Source organism: Helicoverpa zea, chromosome 26 (genome assembly GCF_022581195.2).
Source record: "Helicoverpa zea isolate HzStark_Cry1AcR chromosome 26, ilHelZeax1.1, whole genome shotgun sequence".
Classification (NCBI taxonomy): Eukaryota; Metazoa; Arthropoda; class Insecta; order Lepidoptera; family Noctuidae; genus Helicoverpa; species Helicoverpa zea.
In genome coordinates, this window is record NC_061477.1 from 8,313,424 (window position 1) to 8,338,030 (window position 24,607).

At 35.8% G+C, this 24,607-nt stretch overlaps 2 protein-coding genes and 1 long non-coding RNA gene across 3 annotated transcripts in view; 2 read left to right on the forward strand and 1 right to left on the reverse strand.

The window, feature by feature from the left end:
• The first annotated feature begins 469 nt into the window (after positions 1 to 469).
• The window catches only part of LOC124642902 (probable ATP-dependent RNA helicase DHX35), a 49,252-nt gene continuing 25,114 nt past the window's right edge, over positions 470 to 24,607 (forward strand). Inside the window, exons 1-2 of the mRNA XM_047181651.1 lie at positions 470 to 710; positions 1,623 to 1,891. Of these exons, the coding sequence (XP_047037607.1) occupies positions 677 to 710; positions 1,623 to 1,891 (303 nt within the window). The 5' untranslated portion in view covers positions 470 to 676. The remainder of the gene's footprint in view (positions 711 to 1,622; positions 1,892 to 24,607) is intronic.
• On the reverse strand, positions 5,426 to 7,313 carry LOC124642904. Its single transcript, XR_006985829.1, has 3 exons — positions 7,102 to 7,313; positions 6,747 to 6,941; positions 5,426 to 6,461 (listed from the first exon to the last, which is right to left on the reverse strand). It is a non-coding gene; the product is annotated as an uncharacterized LOC124642904 (long non-coding RNA).
• On the forward strand, positions 10,496 to 12,295 carry LOC124642903 (ceramide phosphoethanolamine synthase). The gene has a single exon (XM_047181653.1). The coding sequence runs from the start codon at positions 11,132 to 11,134 to the stop codon at positions 12,251 to 12,253; it is 1,122 nt and encodes a 373-aa protein (XP_047037609.1). The 5' UTR covers positions 10,496 to 11,131; the 3' UTR covers positions 12,254 to 12,295.

The window sequence follows — 24,607 nt, forward strand, 5'->3', positions numbered from 1 at the left end:
ACTACTGCATCTGTCATCACTGGTTAACGCGTCACTTCATGAAGATTAACTCATTGCGGCATTGTAACCTAAGTGTAGCCAACACGCAGTTTTAATGCCCTAAGTAACGTGTAGTTGGCCATTGACATTAATGCATTAACGTTAACCAGATGGAGCAGTAGCATAATGCTGCGAGTGCAGATTTTAAATATCGAGAAAGAAAAAGGATTCTGTTTGAATAACGAACTTAGCGAGTGATACTGATACTAGAGAAGACTCCTGAGCTAGTCATCTCAATGGAATAAATAAATAAATTGATCAAGATGAACTTTTATAATTTTGGGTATACTTCAAAACGATTATTAAAATGTCACCGGGAGCGGCCGGTGGATTTTATTGATTTTCTGAACGCAACAGCGCGACCGCGTTCCAATCTTGATGCATTTGTGGTGCAATTCTTGACATCTTTTATTTCATGTTCCGACAGTAGCTAAACAAAGACAAGACTATACGACACGCTTGAAATTCGAATTATTACCTGGCCAGGACCACAAAAAATCAATCAATCACAAAGTGAAGTAATGCATTTTGTAGAATGCTTCGTGAATTTAAAATGTAAATAAATAGAAAAACTGTTCACATACATCATTAATTTCCTCTAAATTGCAGTGAAAAGTGTTGTTTTTATAATTTGACAATGTTGGGGCAGCGGCCGAGGTTTATAAAGCCAGGTAAATCATCATTTTCTCTAAAGGTTACTATATTATACCACTGACTATATTTTCAGTAGTACATAGCTATAAGCACAATTTCAGGCTACATTTTAGGGTGTGGTCTTTCAGTTCAGTCTAGTCCTTTGTCTAGCAGGTAAGTGCTTCAAGTTTATACGTACTTTAACTATATTAAAAATGAAAAATCTCTTTGATTTTTGCCGGCAACCAACAAAAAGGGTTTCGTTTTACGCTCTGGAGTTTTTTTTTCGAAAGAATTATTTGAAAACCAATTTTGGTATTGGCCATTTTTACCTGAAAAGCTATCTGCAAATAATTCCTCTAGTTTTTCTCACATACATTCTGAGTATGTTAGTGTTAACTTATTTACTACATTGTTTTTCTGTTTGAATTAAATATTTTTCAGCTAGTGACAAAATAACTGCAGTCCCTAGATAGACACAGGTAGATATTGCATTTTCAAAATGGTGGCTCAATATGATAAAGTTCCTCATGCTATGTTATATTGGATTCTAATAAGTATATAAGTTTTCTTTCATAGAATATCTTTACTGAAGATTCCTTGCCATCATCCTCCTGCCCTGTTTTCTCCTTCCATACTCTTCTATCTGCGGTCATCTCACAAGTAACATTCTTTCTTACCACATCTACTTTCACACAATCCATCCATTGTTTCTTTGGTCTTTCTTTTCCACTATATCTGTCGACGTTCATAAGATTCCTTGCCAACAACAATATCTTTCTGCCATTGGTTTTCTGGCAGAATGAAATAGTTCTGTTTTATACCTAAATAACTTTGCTGCATCCAGTTACACTGCACAAACCCAACATAGTTCGGAAAAGGCTCAGCAGACATTCCTTTTTTGAAATAATTCAAAATGGCTTATCTACATATCAGTATTTTGTATACAGGTGAAGATGAAACCCTCTACCCGACAAGAAACAAAGATGGGGTTATTGAAACATTAGTTAATCCTAACGTAGATGCCGCACTATCAGTAGACAATGACTCTAGAACTTCATTTGTTTACAATCGGTATCATCATCTGCCATTAGACGCTCAGCGGCAGAGGTTACCAGTGTTTCAGTACCGAAACCATATTTTGTATCTTCTGGAGAGGTATCAAACGCTGGTGCTGATCGGTGAAACTGGGTGCGGGAAGTCTACGCAAGTGCCCCAGGTAAGTCATTGCTTATTTATCTATTTAACTTTATGCAACATAACATTACACAGGCAGACTTAATGCCATAGGCGTTCTCTTCAGTGAACCTTAGAGTGAAGCAGTGATAATATGGTAGGTCTTTTATACTTGTGATTGTTTCTTCTTTACCGTAAAAGTATAGACACAACCATATTTTGATATACAACTGTTATAAATCTGCAAGGAGTTGCAGCTAGAAAAAAGCTACTTGTAAGGGTGCGTCCACATCTGGCGAATGTGCCGCGAATATGCAGCTCGCGAGCCGTTTGCGACCTGCCCGCGAGCTGCGCGCGTGCATTTTTGTTTGTGCGCCGCTTCTGTGCCGCCCGCGCGCAGTTCGCGCGCGACCTAAGCGCCGTACGCGATCAGCGCGCAGGCGGCGCGCGACGTCTGACATCTTCGATAGTACTGAGCCAGTATACGGAACTGTAAGGGCGAGAACTGAGTGCGCGCAGATCGCGCGCCGCTCGCGCGCTCTATACGAGCCTTGCATGAGTTGCGCTAAAGAGGCACACCAAACTATTGCAGTGACTGCACGCGCGCAGCTCGCAGACGGCTCGCAATCGGCTCGCGTGCTGCGCATTCGCGGCACATTCGCCAGATGTGGACGCACCCTAAGATAACGGCGACAGAGTACTGAAATACAATTTTGTTAGGGCAGGAGAATGATATTTATGCAAAAGTTAGATATTACCCATTGTACAGTCAGCACCAAAAGTCGATGAACAGAATCAACATGACAAAACACCTGTTCACAATAAAATGCCATAAGTTATAGTCGCAACTAGGAAACAAAATAGACTGTACACCAGAAACTTACAAAAGTCGTTAAACACGAGTATTTCAAAAGTATCTGTGCACTAGTATTCCTAAAGTCGCTGTACACCATCAATCCAAATGTCGCTGAACATCATTGTATCAAAAGTCACTAAACAGCAGTAAATACAAAATTAGGTTAACAAAGTATATTTTTAATGTTGCCGTGTGTTAATGTACTTTTGACGCTTATGTTGTTCAGCTACTTTTGGGACAGTACTTGCTTGACCTTAATAATGTATGTTAACACGTTAGTATCTATTTCAACAATTTTAATAATTATTTTGGAAATACACTCTTTTGCAAAAAAAGCGGGCACCTATGCGAAATCTTAGTTTTAAGGACTTTACGTGTATTTCAAAGGGTTTTAATGATTGTAGTATGTTTCTAGCATCAAAAGGGTTAGCCAAGCATGCGTGAGAGTGTATTCTAAATTTGAATTTTGTACAATTGCTAAGAAATTGGTTAAACCTTGTTTTGGACTAATTGCTGGCAGAAAGTTCGTCGGTGTTTTGAAAAGTTTTTGAAGTGATTTTCAGAAAACTGATAATGCAGTCTTACAGCCAGTTTCTTCATCAAAAGTTAAAGCCAAAGTAAAAGTCAAAGTAATGTCTAAAGTTAAAGTAACGGTTAAATTCAATTTTTCTATGAATTTTGCTGTCACTTTAGCCTTGAAAAAACGAATTTGACCGTTACTTTCACTTTAGACATTACTTTAACTTTAACTTTTGATGAAGAAACTGGCCGTTAATTAATGTACCTTTTTGTTAGATCAAAACATTTTTGAAAAACTATGCGTATTTGATAAAATTTTCACCTGCTCTAAATGGGCTATACTGATGATTGATGGCAATGTTAAAAGTTTCGGTATTTTAGTGTAAAGCGTTCTTCTGTTTAGATATTATACCCACGTGTTTTAAAATATCGCTTTTTCATAATTAAACACTATTTAGAGGAGTATCAGTACATCGGGCTGCGATAAAACCAATTTAAAGTAAGCAGTGCCGATCGCAACTCGTCTCCTATCGTACTTTAACATTAAAAAATACCAAATTTTGTGATAAATGTTAAAATTAACCACATGAAAAATGATGAGGAGGGTTTAAGCTATCTAAAAAGTCTAATTATTGCCACGTTGAAGCTCTCTATAACTCCATAGGTATCGGGTTACTAAACGATGATTTCGCTGAAAGGGAGTCAAGAATTCAAAGGTATTGACCAAACGTATGTTTCTTAAGAAATGAGCAGATAGCCAATCATTGTTATGATTTAAGCAGGAAAGTGCTGTAGATGCAAGGAAATCTCGGTGCAGGCAAGTTTATTTAATAAAATGTCAGTGGGATAAAAACACGCTATTTGAACGCTCAGACTCATAGATCTTCGGAGGTCTACGGAGTTTCCCAAGAGACGAGGTTGTTTGAAAATCAGTGATTACGAGACCTTAAGACCTCGTGCTCACAGTCTATGCGCTATTTTCTGTATTTTGTAGAATTTCAAGATTTTTAAAAATGTTAAAGTCCGAAAGGAGACGAGTTGTGATCGGCACTGCTTACTTTAAATTGGTTTTGTCGCAGCCCAATGTACTGATACTCCTCTAAATAGTGTTTAATTATGAAAAAGCGATATTTTAAAACACGTGGGTATAATATCTAAACAGAAGAACGCTTTACACTAAAATACCGAAACTCTTAACATTGCCATCAATCATCAGAATAGCCCATTTAGAGCAGGTGAAAATTTTATCAAATACGCATAGTTTTTCAAAAATGTTTTGATCTAACAAAAAGGTACATTAATTAAGACTGCATTATCAGTTTTCTGAAAATCACTTCAAAAACTTTTCAAAACACCGACGAACTTTCTGCCAGCAATTAGTCCAAAACAAGGTTTAACCAATTTCTTAGCAATTGTACAAAATTCAAATTTAGAATACACTCTCACGCATGCTTGGCTAACCCTTTTGATGCTAGAAACATACTACAATCATTAAAACCCTTTGAAATACACGTAAAGTCCTTAAAACTAAGATTTCGCATAGGTGCCCGCTTTTTTTGCAAAAGAGTGTATTTCCAAAATAATTATTAAAATTGTTGAAATAGATACTAACGTGTTAACATACATTATTAAGGTCAAGCAAGTACTGTCCCAAAAGTAGCTGAACAACATAAGCGTCAAAAGTACATTAACACACGGCAACATTAAAAATATACTTTGTTAACCTAATTTTGTATTTACTGCTGTTTAGTGACTTTTGATACAATGATGTTCAGCGACATTTGGATTGATGGTGTACAGCGACTTTAGGAATACTAGTGCACAGATACTTTTGAAATACTCGTGTTTAACGACTTTTGTAAGTTTCTGGTGTACAGTCTATTTTGTTTCCTAGTTGCGACTATAACTTATGGCATTTTATTGTGAACAGGTGTTTTGTCATGTTGATTCTGTTCATCGACTTTTGGTGCTGACTGTACTTAAAATACTGGCATGGTAGTTTATCCCTTTTGCCAGTTGTGATCTATAATAATAATTCTGCGTGTTGACTTCGGCCCCACGTTCGCCTCCCAAAAATCCGGGACTCTGTAGTCCCGTGGTCTGGAAGAGACATACAAAAAAATAAATTAAATAATAAATAAAAATAGTTTATTGACTCAAAAATAATCTACTGTTAATAACAACAATTAAGCTTTCCTGGTGAATTTGCATAGAAAATGATGCTGAAGACTTTTAATTCCTACAAATTTATACGTAGCAATACTTAACTGAGAGTTTCAATATTCCACACATACATAACAATAGGCGGTTCTTTATCTTTTGATTTGGAAAAGATATTTGACTGTTATTATGAAAATATTGTTTTAATAGCTAGATAAGAAGGCATTGGTCTTTTATTCTGCGACTGCACCAGGTGGGTGGGCTGTGTTTTTCGGTTTTATGTTTGTGTATCATATCTTAGTAAACAACCCTTAACGACTTATTTCATTATTATTATGCGAAATAGAAATATTTTCCATTATCTAAACACCAGTCATTTGTTTTACGGGTTGAGTCGACCACATAGTCAGGACTGATGACATTATCAGAAAACTTCTTGGATTTTTGGTGTTTTTTCCGATTGAGATAATGATGCCAACGGCTAGGTATCACGTTAGTAATGTTTGTGGGTGTCAGATAGGCAGTCACTCCGGCACTCAGTTGCATATCTGCTGTTCTCAGTCGTAGGCACCGGATACTCTTCCGAACGAGACCGACCGTTCCGAGACGAACAGTCATTTAGTGATACATAATATAGTATGATTAGTATTCATATTATGAAACAAAGTGTAATGAGTCAATAACTACGCATGATTGTTAGCAGTAGTAAACTATACGTGATCTGAGCATTTTATAGTCCACGTGTCAGATAAATTGTTTCTTTGGTCCGAAGCGATTGCTTGGCATGAAATTACGAGAGAGGATCAAACAAAATCTGATTTCATTGACTTTAGATGTATTTAGGTGTGGATTTCGTTCGATGATGGCAATAAAATTGTTGAGTGGATGAACTTCCTTGCTAGTCTAGTTATTACATATCGCGACTGCTGTGCGCGAGGTCGCGGGTTAGATTCCCGGGACGGGCCTAAATCGCTTTGTGGGTTTCAGAAGCTTTCACAAAGGAGCCCGGAGTCTGGAAGTTGGGGGTGTTACACCTCCAGATTAAACCAGCATCCCGCTTGATGACAAGATGACAAATCTATAACAGACAAACAAAATAATTCGCAAAAAATAGTAAAGAGAACGAGCGACGAAAAAATTTATAGATTTTGTGAAAGGACAAGGCTTGTGAAATTACGACCCTAAATAGAAATTGCGACAAGGGCTTTAGTAAAATGATGATCACAAGAACATAGTTAGAATGACTTAATGCAAGTGCTCTAATATCTTGGTAAGCCACCCTTTTACCCGTGAGAAAACACCAAGTGGTCTAAATAAACTGTGTCTTGATAATACAGAGTATCATATTACTTACAATACTTACTTGGCAGTTTTGAAAAGCGTGGAACAACTTGCCCATGTAATCTTGCTAAGTAAGAATGGTTTGCGTAAGTAAAATGATATGTCTGCATAGAGTATAATTTTGTAGAAGGTCCTAATGTAATGTAGACAAATATCTGTGAAAATATTTAGCTGTGGATTTGAAAGTATGGAAATAATGTGTCTGTGTTTCTTATCCCTGAAAAGAAAAGGATTTGGAAAAATAAGTGTGAAAATAGATTCCCGTGGAGAATAATAAGCTTTTATGCTTTTCGATGGGGTACCGAGTTCCTTATTAATTATCTGACTTAATATGGACAAAATAAAAACTGAAAACATTTTACTTAAACTTATTGTACCTAAATGATCTTCTTGTGCCAACCAATTGTAATTGACTTTTAGTAATTAGTTTGTTGTCCCATTTGTTATCATTAACAGGCAGACCACTTATTTCCTTGTCTTCAATTTTATAGAGGTCAGCATTCTGGTTTTTAATCTCCATCACGCCATGTCAGGCCATACCCTGATCTGCAAACATCTTGATAATAGTTAACACATTACCATGTTACTGTTTTTTATTTAATTCAAGCTTCTGCCAAAATTCACGTCCTGAAAGTGCCCGAAAGAATATAACGCTCTTCTAAGGCTAAAAGTAGCCCGTAGCCATCAAACTCAAAATCATTTATACGAACTTTGCTGCAAAACAGCACTTTTTGAACATAAAAACAAAAGACTGCCCCTAAAACGCCCACCCTTCACCGCTTCCTATGTGTTTTTGCTGTGAAGAAGTGGTGCAACAAACTCCTCAGAATTATCCTCAATGAATATATTAGGCTATCGAATATCATTGTTTAACTACGGCTAGCATTTTTCCCTTTAATCATATCTCTAAGGGTCATCACCTATTTTTTTATCACAATCCCATTATCATAAACGTGGTATATATTGAAATAAACACGTTTACGAAAACATTGTATTAATCGATTGGTTTTTAGGTAGATAATGTAACTACATAAGCTATTGTAATACATGTTAACTTAGTTTGAATCAGATGATGATTGATGATGAAAAAATATTTTTATGTTACTGGGTTCAGGGGGTCAGATAGGGCAGTCGCTCCTTAGACTGAAAGCCGACCCCAACAAAGTTTAGGAAAAAGGCTCGGATGATGTTAACCTAGCCCAGGGATGGTGAACCTTTATTGACTTACGTGCCAAATTAAATAAAAAACACAATGATAATTATAGAGGCGTGCCTTTATAGCAAAAAGTTAACATGAAAAGGTAAAAGATTATGACGAAGGGACTTGTTTTTCATTCTCAAATTTAAATTAATGCTTAGATCTCTTAATAAAATAGGCTCTATTCTGAATATGGGAAGAATCCACGAAAAACATTTAAAAGTACGTAGTTATGGTAGGTACATAATTTCAATTGAAAACTTGCAAAATAATGGCGTGCCCAAATTATTAAGCTGCGTGCCACCACGGGCACGCGTGCCATTGGTTCGCCATCCCTGACCTAGCCTTTTCCCAAATATGTTGGGGTCGGCTTCCAGTCTTACCGGATGCAGCTTAGTACCAGTTCTTTACAAGGAGCGACTGCCCTATCTGATCTCCTAAACCCAGTTACCCGGACAACCCAATACTCCTAGGTTAAACTGGTTGTCAGACTTACTGTCTGATGTAATATTTAAAAAAAGTCCCGAAGGTAATGTTGCCTACTTAGAAAAATAAACATGTCAATTCAATTAGACCCAAAAATTAATGCTAATGTATGTCCCATGCATACAAAAAGACAAGAAAACCTAACACCTATATTTAGTTGGATTAAATTAGAAGGGAAACAAATATAATGACCACCATAAAATGCTTTGATACCCTAAGTTTTGCAACCAGAAATATCTACTGAACACCAGAAAAATAAAGTCTAAAAATGTAATAGTACCAGCTATTTTAGTCACGACTTCACTTTAAATTGTATTCGACCACCAAATTTAGTAAATGATCACCAACTCTTGACGACCAAATTAATGTATTATTTTTGCCTAAATAAGTCACTGTGATTGCCATAAAATGTAGGCTTATTACCAAATAAAGTATTATGATGCCATATTAAGTTATGTGTCCGGCTTGCAATGCATGCGTGAGTGTCAGTATGACGAGTGACAGGGGAAAATGGAAGAAAATGACATATTGCGCCGACGCCAAGTAAAATTGGGAACAGGGCAGGAGAAAGAAGAAGAAGAATGTGTTTCTCAATACACTCTTATCGCACTGTTTAGAGGCATGCAATAGACAATTTTCCACGCTAGTGCAGGAAAAGGGTCCCCATAATGTTATTACATTTATTTTATCAGGTCGAACTTATTTTTTTGGAGTCAGTTTACTTAAACAGGATAGCAAGATGTAAAAACTTTTTTGATGATCATTTACTACTTTTGGTGATCATTTACTACTTTTGGGATAACAATGATTTTTTTGGACTCATTTTGCTTAAATAGGATAGCAGAATTTAAAAACTTTGGTTATAATCTTACTTTAAAATGGTGGTTTAATTTTGGTGATCATTTACTATTTTTGGCTTACGCATGATTTATTTTGGAGTAATTTCACTTAAATAGGATAGCAAAGTGTTAAAACTTTGGTGATAGTTTTACATTAAAATGCGAGTTTCATTTTGGTGATCATTTACTATTTTTGTCTGCTGTTTGTTACTATATCTGGTGATCAGTTAAACATAAGCCAATTAGAAGTACAGTGTTAAAATATCTAGTTTCACTAAGAATTTGAACACACCCGCTAAAAGTTTTGACATTTGACAGATTTTTTGGCGGTAAAAATATGGGCGCTATGTCTTTAGTTGTGAAACATTGACCGTGGTTCAACCCGCATAATTTTTGGTGTTGCTAGTTTTTTGAATACTTAGTTCCTTTAATTAGTGGAAGATGAGTTCCAAGTTAAGTATATATTTTTTGGGTGGGATCAAGGAAGGACGGAAATATCGATTTATTTTATCTGAAATCTGTGTTGAGAACCTGCGTTCTAATTTAGGTACTTGTCATCACCAATCAATTAATATTTACTAGTCAAATCAGTTAAACAGTCAAATCAACCTTTTCCTGTGTGATTCGTAAAAATTGAGATTAGAAACTATTTATACATTATCTTTACCTGTATGTTTTATCAATACCAAGTTCATGATTGATTACTTCTACTGCAGTATAAATAAGTAGATTATAGATTGTTGACTCAGGTGTTAATGAGTTTTATGTAGCCCGCTATCTATAATCGATTTACCAATATAAGAAGCCTATTTATTTGTTTGACTGTGGTAATCTCTTTATGAAATCCGATTTTATTTTGTACTCCATATAGCAAGGTTTTGTGGATTTATCCATGTTTTTCGGAAACAGTTTCTACGCAATATACTTATGATCGATATCGAATCAGCCGTTTTACCGTGAAAACTTACGTTCGCATTTATTATGTCTGTAAATGATTCTTGCAGATACGTAATATCGCGTTTTTATCTTTGAAAATCTATCAGAATCTTCTTAACTAATTAAAGAATATTATTGCTATGGGCAATTGAAACCACCGCGCACACTTAAAAAAGTTAGTAAGAATAATCATTATAATCGATATAATCATAATTGACGTATTTATATAAATATGCCATGTTCTATGCCTATAACTTCGATAACGTATCGTATTCGCAAAAGCGTAACAAATTGCATCCGTCACTCATTCACTCAGCTGCTTCCCATATAAACACTACATCAAAAAAAACATACAAAGGAATTTACGAAACCGGGTCTGGCTACCCCGAGTCCCTAACCCGCATTGCTCGTTTCGCTTCGCGGTATTTTGCCTTTACTGAACCAGTCTGCCGCCGCCTCTCGTGGCGAACGAATGTCGCGTCAGTCCCGCAGTGAGTTGTTGTCAAACGATAAAAATAAATACGACATGCATTCATGAAACAAACTGTTAAACAAGCAAGTGCACTAAAGACTGTTATGGTTACAAACCATCAAGTTGTTACAACATACTGTTTTGATAACATACCTGCGGCCAACGATTGTGCATCGATTTTACCGAGAAAAGAATATGAGGATTGAAGTGGTTTCAAAGTGATTTTGTGCCCCAAAGGAGGCTGAGTGACTATGATCAGTGCAAACAGTGTTTTTAGTACAAACTTATACGTCAAATTAAGAAAAAGATTGTTATTGTTATAAAATTGAGGAGTTTGTGTGATTATTTTTGGATTAACGCGCGTAGGTTAACGTTGCCCACGCCGATTCTAAATATTGCGTTTTGAGTCAACAGTTCATGTAATCGTGCGAGAAGCCTAGCCAGTGCGGCCCTTCGTCATTCGATTACCTGCAAAAATGATGTGGCCGGCGTCGCAAGCGAGTAAAATACTCACATTTCTGCTTCTAGTCATCGTAGTGTACTGCATTTGTATGGACACATTCCTGTTTCTGAGGATACAGAACTATAAAATTGATGGCTTCGATGTCACGACGAATGTCACACAAGAAACGTCTACGATACAACAGTCAAGGAATTTGCCGAACTACGAGGATGTAACATGGGTTCCTTGCACCATAAACCCTTTATGTCATCCTACGGTCAAAGCGCTTATGGTGGACCATATCAATCACTACATTTATGGGCCTTTGTGCGCGATTGTCGATGTGGGCCTAGGCATTTCCGAGAACTGGTTGTTTATAACGCCGAACATGATATCCTTCTTCCATGTTTTGGTCGCAGTTATTGGCGCGAAACTGTTGACATGCCCGAATTTGGCATTCAGAAGAGTTGCCATAGTTTTGTTCCAAATTCGAATGTTTTTAGACGATTTGGACGGTCATGTGGCGAGAGAAAGGAAGCATATAAAAGGAGAGAGGTCTGATGTTGGCAGTTTGGGTTACTGGGTCGACGGGATTTGCGACTTGCTTGGAGTCATTGCAATGATGATTGGCATAACGTTATATTTGCGAAACAATCCACCGAGAAGAGGCTACAAAAACACGCCAGCCAGCACTCTTCCTTACCATCAGCTAAAAGAAATAAATTCGACAGAAGACATAGAAAAGGATCATAGCACAGACAATGGGATATCCTATAAAACTAAAGTGACCTTCCAGAAAATAGCTCAAGTGATTTGCCTGTTTTCGGGACAAATGGTGCTATCGTCGTTAGCTTGGAACAGATACATAGATATTTATCAGGATCTGTTAGAGAATTGTACTGAATACGATGCTATTAGACGTGAGACAATGTTTAGAAGTGGTAAGTTTTTCTTTACGTCTGCCATTTGGAGGATAATGAACCCGCATAGTTACCTTCACGTGTTGTCCTTGGCAGTATTTTGTGATAAAACCTGGTGGTTCCTGAAGACTGTGCATTATACCGGGTATTTAGGACTTGTGGTAGCAGTTGGTACGTCTGAATATTTTATAGATAACATTAGAGCTTATGTATTGAATATGGTCGATGGACGATGATTGTTTTTAATTAGGAATAAACGCGTATAATCATTGATAAAACTGCAGGTGCTCTATACTCTATGAGATAAAACTAAACTTTGTCTTAAAGATAAATATGATAAAATTTTGAGTCTAAAATACCTGTTACGTTCTGATAATTTGGTGGAACCTAATTTTAGAATGGATACGAAAATAGATGTTTTGGTTGTTACAAATGCCGGCTGTTTCAATGGCGGTTGTATTGTCTATAGTTTTCGAACCGTCAAACTGGAATTGAATTTAGAAACATACCATAACTAAATTGTTGATTGTTTGGATACATTGTGGGTGTTACGATTTTTGAATGATATTGATAAGTTTAATTATTTATATTACAGAAGTTGTTGCAATGAATTTTCACTTAGGTTATCTATTGATTCTCTAAAACTTTTTTGTCTTTGGTTGCTATAAATAGGAATAGCAGACAAAACTGATTACCTTATCTCTAGTTTTATAACCCCGGCATGGGGCTTTCAGTGTCTATCGTTTCATTTTACGCAGACCCGAACAATATCGTAAAAATGTATTATCTATAACGTGGATAGCATATGGAAAATATAACAAAATTATAATTCAAGTGCAGCATTACAAACAAAGTTAGGTTTTAAGGAAAACAGCGAATACACGTAAAAATAAATTAACTCACACATTTGTTATAATAATAACAATAACAATGCGGTATAAATAATTCGAAACAGATGTTTGGGACATATTAATACCTAGACTGAATAATACTCAGAAATTCTGCAAAAGAAACACTTAAGTTACATCTTACGCGAATAGGATCATGAACTTAGTACCATCACGGTTAACGGTCACGTTTGTGACGTCATTCTCACCATACAATGTTGACATGTACTATTTGTTTCACAAAAACACATGGGAGGTTACTAAACGAAAATAAAACATTAAGTAAGACTAAAGACGGACAAGAACCGATATCTATTTCTACAACCATACTTCATTCTTCCCTTTACATATTTTTTTTTCTTTTACTATGAAATTTTTTCGTATTATGAAAGGCCCTTATTCTAAATCTATGTATTTCTATATTAGTTTGGTATGAACGCATTACAAATGAATACATTGTCTGTACACCTTTAGTTATTTAAATGTTTTCTTCTTCACATAGGTGACTTCACAATGGGTGTGTAATATTTAACATCCTTTCTTTTTGGTGAGAAAATTCATCAAACGACCCCTCCCGCTGTGAGGAAGTGTCAGACTCTTACTGACTAAAATCCACTATGTACCTTCTTAAGCCTTTCATGTACCAGCGCCGCGGCAACTTTCGAACAATCCCGCAGCCTACAAAATCCTGACTGATGAAACCAAAATATCGGTCAAAGACAGAGGATGTTGCCTTATAACAACAAAATTAAATGTTCCCGGCCATTGAAGACTACTTACAAAGACTATTGTCTGTAGTCTAATGTACAATGTTTAAATACAATAGGGCTATTAAGTTTTTGGAGCGTAAACTTAGTGCATTGTGTGTTATTAGTTTGTAATCAGCTGCTGTCGGAGACTTTGTTAAGACTGGGCTTTTGGAAGATGTGTCATTTGGAAAAGTAGGATAAATATATGAATTTGGACAGAAAGATCCCCCAAAATTAGTCCTCTTATGTAAAAAATGTCAAACAGTCCTGAGGGAACTACTTCCCGTGTCCAGATAAAAAGTAGCCTAAATATGTCCTTTTTTAGGTTCTGGTCCATCTGTTCACAAAACATATGAATCGGTTCAGTAGTTATGGCGTAAAAGGTTCATAGACAGACAGACAGACAGACAGACGGACGGATATACTTATGCATTTATAATGTTAGGAAGGACCATCAATTTATTTATCATCCTGAGACATATTATGAACCCATTACTTAATGCATTCTATGACTCCATTCTTAATTGATATGCATTATACCGTCATTAGATAATGCATTTCTTAGTAACTGCGTTTCGTTAATTAGAATTTAATAACTTATCGGTATTCTTGTTTTGTTAATGCCAGCGTCAGGATTGATGGTCTTAATCGTTTGCTCTAATCTCCATCGATTTGCCCATTAAATTCATATTAGTTAGTTTGTCTGTTATTGTCGTAAATATTATATTTTTCGTAATCGATTTTTCAACGTATTACGGCAATTTCTCTAAGAGCTCGTCAAAAGCTTTCTTCTTATGTAGCAGGCACAAATGTTGATTTCTTGTATGTATATTTAACGCCCAAAGTAAAAAACAAAAAGGAATATCAAACCGCTAATTCTATTGGTTACACGGGTGCCCATAGGAACTTCTTCCCGTACCCGAATAAAATATAGTCTATGTCACCCGGTCCAGGTTTCCTCAAGATGTTTTCCTTCACCTTTTTATCAGCCATTGGTGTCTAAGATATACTTAGAAAGTACATACAAACTTAGAAAAGATGCATTGGTACTTGCCTGACCTGGAATCGAACCCACACCCTCATACTCGAGAGGTTGGTTCTTTACCCACTAGGCCACCACGACTTTTATAATATGATTAATGCTCAATCCTTCTCCGTGTGAGAGGAGGCCTGTGCCCAGCAGTGGGACGATAAAAAGGCTGTAACAGTCACCCGGTGTTTCTCAATTTCTCAACAGCGAGAGAATTTTTGCAAATAGGTCCAGTAGTTTTCAGATTCTATTTAGATCCTATAGCGATCCTATAGCGTAACAAAATTTTTCTTCCTCTTTAGAATATTAGTTTGGAAGTTTAGAAGATATTGTGCAATAGACATTATCCTTGAAATAAAGGTTATTGAACTTTGTACGTTTCTCGTTTCGACAGCCGTAGAAGTCGTTAAGAATTCACAAGACGATGTATTTTCAAAACTGTTTGACTTGGCCATGTTGAATTGCATACAAATTTTGTTTGTTATGTTGATTTTTTGTTATTTGTACTGGTAGATCAGACAAAGTACCAACAAAATCTGTTCTAAGTAAGCCACATTCCGTGATTTGATTGGATGCCCTTGTATTGTTGGCTATTATTTAATGTCTAAATGGTTAATATTAAAACTATTTCTAGAATTTCTTGTTATGCTAATGACATCTATGTAGTTTCATTCCTCTTCACTAAAAATCTTTGTATTATTAGTCTTATCACAGACACGGTCAGAGATTTCTAAATAGTTACTACGGTCTTATGTTCAGTTGTTATTTCGTCTAAGTCTGTTATGTTAATAAGAACATTTGTAAGCTAATGCTGTAAGGCTTTGCTTCAAGAAGCCCAGACTTTTAAGTTTTTAGCTTGCAGCTAGATGTTTATTGCATCATCTCTATTTCAAAAATAAAAATATCAAAATCTATTTTTCGCAAGACACGCTAAAGCTATTTTCAAAATCTGATGATAAACCGATCGTACTTAAAACATGTGCGTGCTCAAAGACTATAGAAAATCAAAATTGCAGATGCGGGACTGTACCCAAAACATTGAAACCGTTACCTTTTAACGATTCCTTTATGAAATTCAACATGTCACGCATAGGATACAAAACCAAATCGGCTTTCAGGAAAAATTCAATGAATGGGCTTTTTATACCTCTATTTGAATATTTGGAAGTTAGGTCATGAGGAATTTGATTGCCAGAAAGAAAAATCATTATTCGTAGAATTGCTTTGTATTATATGGTCAGGTATTTTCGTTACCACAAAAATCAGTGGACCCGCTTTTTTGCCGAAATTAACGTTTTTGTTCAAAAACCTTGTCTCGGGTCAAGTTCAGCCAAGGTTCCGAAGACTTACTCCAATTTAATAGCATAATAATGTAACCACATTGAGATTTATATAAAAACTGGCGTGGGACGTAACCTTGTGTTGGTAATGAAGTAATAACAGCCTGATATCGATCATGTTCAGCGATCACAATGGACTCATGGCCATTTGGGGCTTAAAAAAACCTGGTTTTGGACTGCAGTGTTTTTGACGCAGTATAATGAGCGTGTACTTAAAAAAGACCATTTATCAAATGTTAGCTAAAGGCTTAAATATGTTAGAATTAAAAGAACGCATGCTGAGAACGAATTTAAAGTTATTGTTTTATAATAGAATACAAAATACATGGGCCACTAGGCATAGACACACAGGCACAGACACTGATATATACAAATGAGGTTGCATTTAGTTAGCATTTTAACAAAATGGTTATGACTCTGTTAAATCAAAATGATCCAGGTGTAGTTTATGACCCTGTTACACGACTTATGTCTAGGCATAATCTATCAGATTATCTTATAACTGTAACAAATGTACACCATTATTTAACAAATGATCTAAATCGAGATGTCACGAAACGGAAAGTAAAGCCCCTATAGAACAAATGACTATTCACATCCATAAAAAATGTCAATAGACAGTTGTCCCACAAATTGGAGGTCAATAAGTGATCCCATCACTTCAAGTGTCGCTCTCTGTTACTTCATAAGGCTTCTAACAATATAAAGGTGTAAGGTTTCACTATAAGCGCTTCAGATTAACCTTACAATTCTCTATACAAGTGTTGCTTTCAATGTTAGTATTGTTTTCAAACAAATAGAGACATCAACTGCAATTGTTATTAATTTTGTTGAAGAATAATATTTTATGGTAAAGTAATGATACAAGTTGTTCCTTTTCAATTTAGTCATGGTTTATTTCAGCCGTTTATCCCAAGACAATGTAACTTTCTAAAGCTGTATTTCCTTATAAGTATTTTATGTTATCTTGAGTCAGTGAGATGAGTCATGGTACGATGGCGTAACTGCCTTCTGATGTTTGGCATTAATGATAAACTTATCTGTTCGAGTAATTCTTCTAAGTTTCTTGTCCAATTTATGTTCCATATCCTATGGGAGCTTTATCAACTATCTTTTTATCTTTTGTTGCTTCTACATTATTCATATTTTTGCTGTGGATGTGATTTGCAGTCATAACTTTATACTTTTGTTTCGTTATAACTTATCGATCCGGTGACTCAATTTACCTGTTTCCTTTTTTCGTTTTTTTATGCGATAGTCGAATTTCCTCCTATTAAGTGCGCTATGCTTATCAATCATGCAAAAGAGTTTATTCAATATTTTCCTCAAATTATTGCTATGTTTTTATCATTATTAGTTGTTGTTGTTGTATTCGCGATCTTAGTTAAGCTTCTACTTAACAGGATAATTTTTTATCTCTTTTCAATCTACCAACATTTTTTCCTGTTACTCGTATCTATGACGAAAACTGGATTCATGGATTAAACCTAAAAATTTGGAAGTTGATAAAATCATCTGTAGGTACTCGTTTTAAGTTCCGTTAAGAATAGAATAGAATAGAAAGTTTATTTATTCAAGTAACATGACTCATAATGTTAGTAAAAAACTTAATTTTATGTTAGTAAAAAAAGAAAAACAAAAATATACATCAATTATTTATGTGCCATCCCGTGAGAAGTGGCACAACAGCGATTTACATAAGAGCAATCCAGCCTATCAGCTATCATTTTTAGGATACTGCTGGAGCTGACCCGCCCCCTTCTCACCAGGGATGCACACCGCTTTCGCATTGTTGCATAGAAGCAATCCACATGAGCGTCAGCAAACATCCCTGATGCGCTACAGAAGCGTGGCAGCCCCAGCAGCATCCTAAACGCATTATTATACTGAACGCGGAGAGCGCTGTAGGACTTCCACGTACACCTGGCCCACAGGCTGCAGGTGTAAAATGTCGTGCAGTAGGCCCGAAAGAGAGTAACTTTTACTGCTGGCGAGCACCGTGCAAACCGGCGGACCAGCATGTTCGCTCTAATCGACAACGCTCTCCGCTCTCGTTCTACATCAGCATCATCTTTGAGATCGGGGGTCAAGCTATGTCCCAAATATTTAAATTTGTAAGTCTTTATAAGGGGTTTTTCGTTCAGCTTAATTACTGGTATCGTATCTGGACTCCGACCACCGCTCTTAAATACCATAATCTCTGATTTGCTGCAATTGTAAATCAGACCATGTGTTCTGGCATAATCTTCGCATTGGGCAATAAGCCTTCTGAGACCACAAACCGACGCACTCAGCAGCACCATATCGTCCGCGTAACTTATATAACTTGTTAAGTAACCAGCTCGGAAAGATAAGAAATTGATACTTTTTATTGCTCGCTTATACTACAGTCATAAAAGGTATATTTTATTTATGCTTGGATACCTTCACGTTTGCGTTCTACATAATAATCATAGTCGAAATGTTGGAAATGTTATTTTAGAAGGAATATGAAATTGTTTCTCATTTTCAGGCAGGTTTTGGTCAATTTTATCATTTTCATGATGAGCTCTTAAATTATACTGTTGATCGTTGGAAAAGACTTGTTTATAAATATTACAATAGAATTGTGTGTTTTTGCATTCAAGATTCGAAGTAATTTTCTCAAGATTAGCTTAGTAGTTTCCTCAAGATAATCGAATAATTTTTCAAGGCTTCGCCATTTCCAAGTGCCATTTATAGTTTCAGTTTTTTTTTAACAACTAGGTTAATTTCTATCAACAAGAATTGTCTCTCAAGCCTAGCTATAATCGTCATTTGACCTACAATAGCAATTTGAGACGGTTTCCGAATACTTGGGATTTTCTCCTGCCAAAATCTACTGGCATTTTGCCAGGGTACGCCATTTTTATCGTCCTATCGACCCTGACTTGAGTAACTTAATAATTTTGAGACCTAGGGGATGATATTTTGGAACATGGCATTTTCACTTGTAATGTAGTCAAGTCAGCTTTGGGACTAAAACATTTTTCTTGGGAATTACATTTTGAAGTGCTGTTAAAAGGATATGCTTGGTCGGATCTCATTGATCTGCGTTATTTTCTTTCTTTGGAGATTTTCGCAGTTTTATAGCTCAGTCTTAATAAAAACCATCAAAAACGTTGAAGAGGTCAAAAACTTCATCAGATAATGGCATCTCTTCGGAGATTATTGATCAATTACGTATTAGTCATCCTTAGCTTATAATTGGTGTAATTGTCAAGATTGTGACCTCAGACAATTTTAGCGGCATATGTCATCGATTTAATGGACAGGGGCATTTTTAGACCTCAAGAATTTCGTGTGACCGTCTAGACTCTGGGATGTTTCGATTCATGAAGAAATAAGCGATAGCGTATTTTTGTGGATATACATCATACGTACAAAACATCGGACATGTAAATCATATTTTTGGCAAGCATGACCGTTGCTTTTTAGTGTTCTTGTTATTTTTTCTTCTCTAAAGTTATAAGTTACTGTGTACCGTAAGCAGCAGTTTCTTTTGGATAGTTTTGATCTTGATCTATCATTATATCACTCGTCTATTCCGTCAAAGTTGCAAATTAGCGCCGCCGGCAAATATTAATATTGTCGGGACACCTTTTCACACACGGTCGGTTAGCCCCATGGTAAGTTATTAATTAACTTGTGTTACGGGTGCTAACACAACTGATACACTACATATAGCTACATATATACATATTTATAAATACATCATAACACCCAGACCACGGCCAACAAGCATGCTCATCACACAAATGTCGACCGAACCGGGAATCGAACCCGGGACCTCAGGTTCGGCGGTCCGGCATGATGACCATTGCGCCATCGAGGTCGTCATAAATATATCAAATATTATCATATATTAAATTATCACTCATGAATGAGGTTATCCACCTGCTCAAATATCGTCTGATCGAGCTATGTCAATAACTAGTTTTTGTATTTAAATTAATTCTTGACCTTGGCCGAAGAAATTTTTGGCCGTTTACATTGCTCACGTGATTCTAATTTCTCGTTCATTTATGGGTGCTATTATTTGGGAATTCTTTTTTAACTGCTCTTAGTGTGGTAGCAGTTTGTCGTAATTCTGAAGGCTATAATTCAAAATGATTTAAATCAATATTTTTGATGTTAGTGCGTGTTGAAAAGGGGTTGTTTTTTCATAGATGTAATAGTCTCGCATGTTTTAATGACACGCAACGCATGCAAGGCTTCTTTATATTGCGAATCGATAGGACAAAAATAATTTACCGTTGAAAAAATATTTTTTTCAGACCTCTCGATAACCGCATTGTGGTTCCTAAGTCAGACTTAGCTTATTTTTTTGTTGTTTTGAATGTGGGCTGTGTGTGTTTCGTCTCAAGGTCGTTTGAATATTGTATGGAGATAATGAGATTTCTGAATAATATTGCGATAACGGGTTGTCTATTATGGATTCCCTACTAATTAGTTCGATAACGTATATTGCATCGTATTATTTTATGTTCAGTACTCCAAAATTGATTAGATTTGGGACTTTTGGACTCGTTGCTATAGCGTGTTTCTAAACATATTTTTCAGCCATCTGTAATACTGGAAAAAATTAAGATATCTTCTGCCTGGTTTTGCTTATGGATAACAGTTTTTCGGCATACGCCTCCTACACAAACTTATCGTGGCTCGTTTTTAAAGTGAAGTTGTAAAACACCGATTGCAGAATCGATGCGGTTGAACAAACAATCTATGTACATCAATACTTTACCATGTATCTACAAAGTACGGTAATAATATACACGGACAGTCTGACATCAATCGATAGGAGCCTCATTATGAGAATTGATCCAGCAATTTACACGGCTAGCTTGGAAAATTATATGGTCGGTTAGCTTGAAGCGTGCGCTTACAGGCCAACGGGCTGTTGTATATTATGTTTTCTTTGTAATAATCTGGTGTATCATTAAGCTTGTGTTTTTTAAATTGTTTTGGTTAATTGCCTTTCCAGGTTTGTTTTAGATTGAGGAATTAGGGGTATTTATAGATTGGCGTTTTGTAAAAGAAGGGTGAAACATGGCAAATAGTAACTTCATTGTGGTGAACTCAATCATGGTTTGTTATACCTAAACCTTTACTATTTTTATTGGCTTTTCAAATATGTAGTTACTTAATTGTCTAGAAATAAGTAAATGTGACTCTTACATCCTTTATGTTGTTAAGAATCAAACGGTCATATTTCAAAAAAGTTCGTTAAAATTTTCAAAACTAAAAATGCTCATAACAGGTTCCAAACTCACAAAGCTATCTGTAACAGGTTTGCTGCACATAATGAGGTCATTAGTGACATTTTGACTCTTGGCCTTCAGATTGTCACGACCCAGACGATATTTGAGACCTTATTAAAAAAACCTTCTACTCGCTTGGATAAGTTTGAAAGCTCATAAACAGTTATCAATACATACATAAATGGATCACGTATTTCTTGAAGATAAGGGGCAAAACACTAATAGTGGTACAATCAACAATAAAAATATGTACACATTACACGATAAAAATTACTCAAGTATTTGTGTAAGACATATTAGTCATCAAAATACATGGTTTGTAGTGAATCATAATTTCTTAATTTGTATCATGTTTTCCGTGGTCAGGGTATGACACATGGAATTTGTGAAAAATCGTTAATCAATCACTCTAGTAACGATTAGGTTAATCGGCTGGCATCGCAGTTCGAAATAAGCATTTAGTGAATATAAAGGGCTTATTGAATATGTATCAGTGATCCCTAATCTAGTAATGGGTTTATCTATACCATTGTTCAAGTTGTTTCTTTGCTTGAAAGCGCTAATCTCAAAGACCATGGGGTCGATTAGAAAAAATCTTGCAGTGATATCCATAGATCAACCAGCAGGTCTATTAATCGCGGAAGGCTATAGGCTACTTTTTATCCAGGTACGCGATGTAGTTCTCATAGGACGTGGGTGAAACTGGGAACATGGGTGAACCCCACAAAATATGTCAGAATATTGCAAACGTGACATAGACACGGTTACGTATCGGACGTGCGTCGTGAGTTGTAGCCAATAAATCCAAGAAAATAGTATGAATAATAAATATCCTACATCCTTCATCCTTATTTGTATCTCTAGGGAATTCCCTCCCGTTGAAAAAATCCTCATATCACTCTATGAGTAATACTTTTTTTTCTGTTTAAGTAAGATTAGATGGTGACCGCTCTCGAGCAGATAAAAAATGTATTGTGAGGTTTGCAGTGTTAAGATAATAGATTAGTGTGTGTTTTATTGAGTAATCATTCGAGAGACATTTCAAGTATCAAGATTGTAAGGTTCGGTTTAACTGTGGGAATATCGCCTTTGAAGTTTTAACACGTTTTTGAACTTCAGACAGTCTAACACAAGACTGATCTAATTTTAATTATGACTTCGTAATAGTGTCATATCAACGCGTGTGGTAACCGTATTTAAAATTAAGTGTTCCTAATAAGTCTATTCTACACATTAAGTTTGCTGTTTTTTTTTTACTTTAGACGCAGTCAAGACAGTCCTAAAAGTATGATGTCATACGTTTAAAATATTACCTAGTCTGGACCAACCAACATTATGTACTTAAATTTAAACCCTATTTTCTGGTTAATAAAGTCCAATTCTGCGATTGTGTACTTGATAGAATGCATTGTTTTGGTACGTAGGCAGCATTTTTCGCAGAACTTAAACTCATCCTGCATTGTTGTAAGCTACGAGAAGCTATATACGTCATTATAAAGGTTTATTTCCAAAGATTACAGTATCGACTCATTTCTGAATTGAGCGTCTTTATCTCACTGTCATAGTGCCCAAGGGTTAGTAGCCACAGTAGGTATCAAAATTGTAGTTTCTGAGATCAAAACTCAAAATTCAAAACTCAAAATTTCAAATAGGCCTATAAAATCTCTTTCGAAACGTCAAAGTTAGGTGCACGGTTCCAAAGAGTTGGTCTCATGGAGAAGAACCGGCAAGAAACTCCATGGACATTCTTCATCATCATTTTGGGAACAATTCAAACTTCCAACATCTGAGACAAGAGTATTGTAATGCAATATTTTTTTGCCTTCAGAACAAAAACACCCATAAATATGCCTAGACCATTTTTTGCTCAAATGTTGCTCAGTAGAGAAAAAGCGTAACTAACGGGATAATGGATCACTTGTTTACAACCAAAAGGTCACTCAACTCCCATACAAATAGGGTTGAAAATCGCTTGCCAGCGAATGTATTTACGCCCTTTTATGAACATCGGTAGACATGTCATTGAACTGGAATATTTTTTCATCTACCCCCAGCAAAAAATACAAGTCTTTCTTTTGTCTTCACCATGGAGAACAAAATGACTAGCGGAGGTGCCATAACGGAAAACCTGAGAAAGTAGCGCGCCAAACTGCGGGTGTACGGGGATCGAGGAACGTTACTGTCTTCGCCTTTACACGCCTTTTGTTGACCCTACGATATTTTGTAATACCAAAAATTGCTGGCAGATGTCTCAAAGAACCCGAACACGTCGTTAGTTCTAGTAACTGATCGTTTTGATCATGCACCCCGTACGAATTTGACCTAGAAGAAGGGCTTGACCTACCTGCATTATGGTATCTCTGCTCATCTTTCCTTACTCCGTGGTCATCATCCATTCATTGCTCTTTATAAGTATGTAGGTGCTGACTGACTAACGTTATACTAATATGGACATGGTCTGTGGGAATAAAAACTTGTTTTTTTTTTATTTGCCCTACCGAGTGATGTTTTTTAAAAATGCTGTTTTAAACCTACGGTTCGGTTTGGGAGACTTGGTTAATTTGTTAACCAAATTATTATAATTATCGTCTGACAATGACGTTTAAAAAAAATCATTCAGTTATTTTATCCAGTTGATAATTTGAGCTTGTGATTTGTTTTTTTTTATTTATTATATTTACAGCACTTAATCTAATTTTACAATCAATTATATAACAGGATGAATTAATTATTACACCTATATTAAATTACACTGATATGAAAAATTACATGCAATTTTTAGCAAAAGTAACATGATCTACCTAACTTCATATTTATCAATATCATTCAAATATCGTAGAACTCACCATTAAAGTTTTTTAAACTCCGATTACATCTGAATTTATTTGTATACGTTATAATATTATGTGTTCTGATAACCCAAGCCGTCTCGGGCCGGAAGCTTATAGCGATCAAGGCCATCAATTTTGAGGTCAATCTGTTGGTACCTTTTACTGCAGTGTTTTTTTTCCTTTTGTAAATTTTTTGTTTCGATTTTAGCTGTAACAGTGTTATGAGGTAATGTTTCTTGACCCATTTTGATATAAAAATATAGGAATTTAAATATCCTCCATACGCGAATGTATTCGAGAAACTTATTCTAAGACCTATGCTCTGTACCATATTTTACAAAATAAAATATCTTCATCTGTGAAATTTTGCACGGGGCTTACTAACCTATGCTACAAAACTACAAACAGATTTAAATGAATATTGTCCATTTGCCTGAATTTAATAATTTCTAACAAGTTACCGCAAAAGTTCCA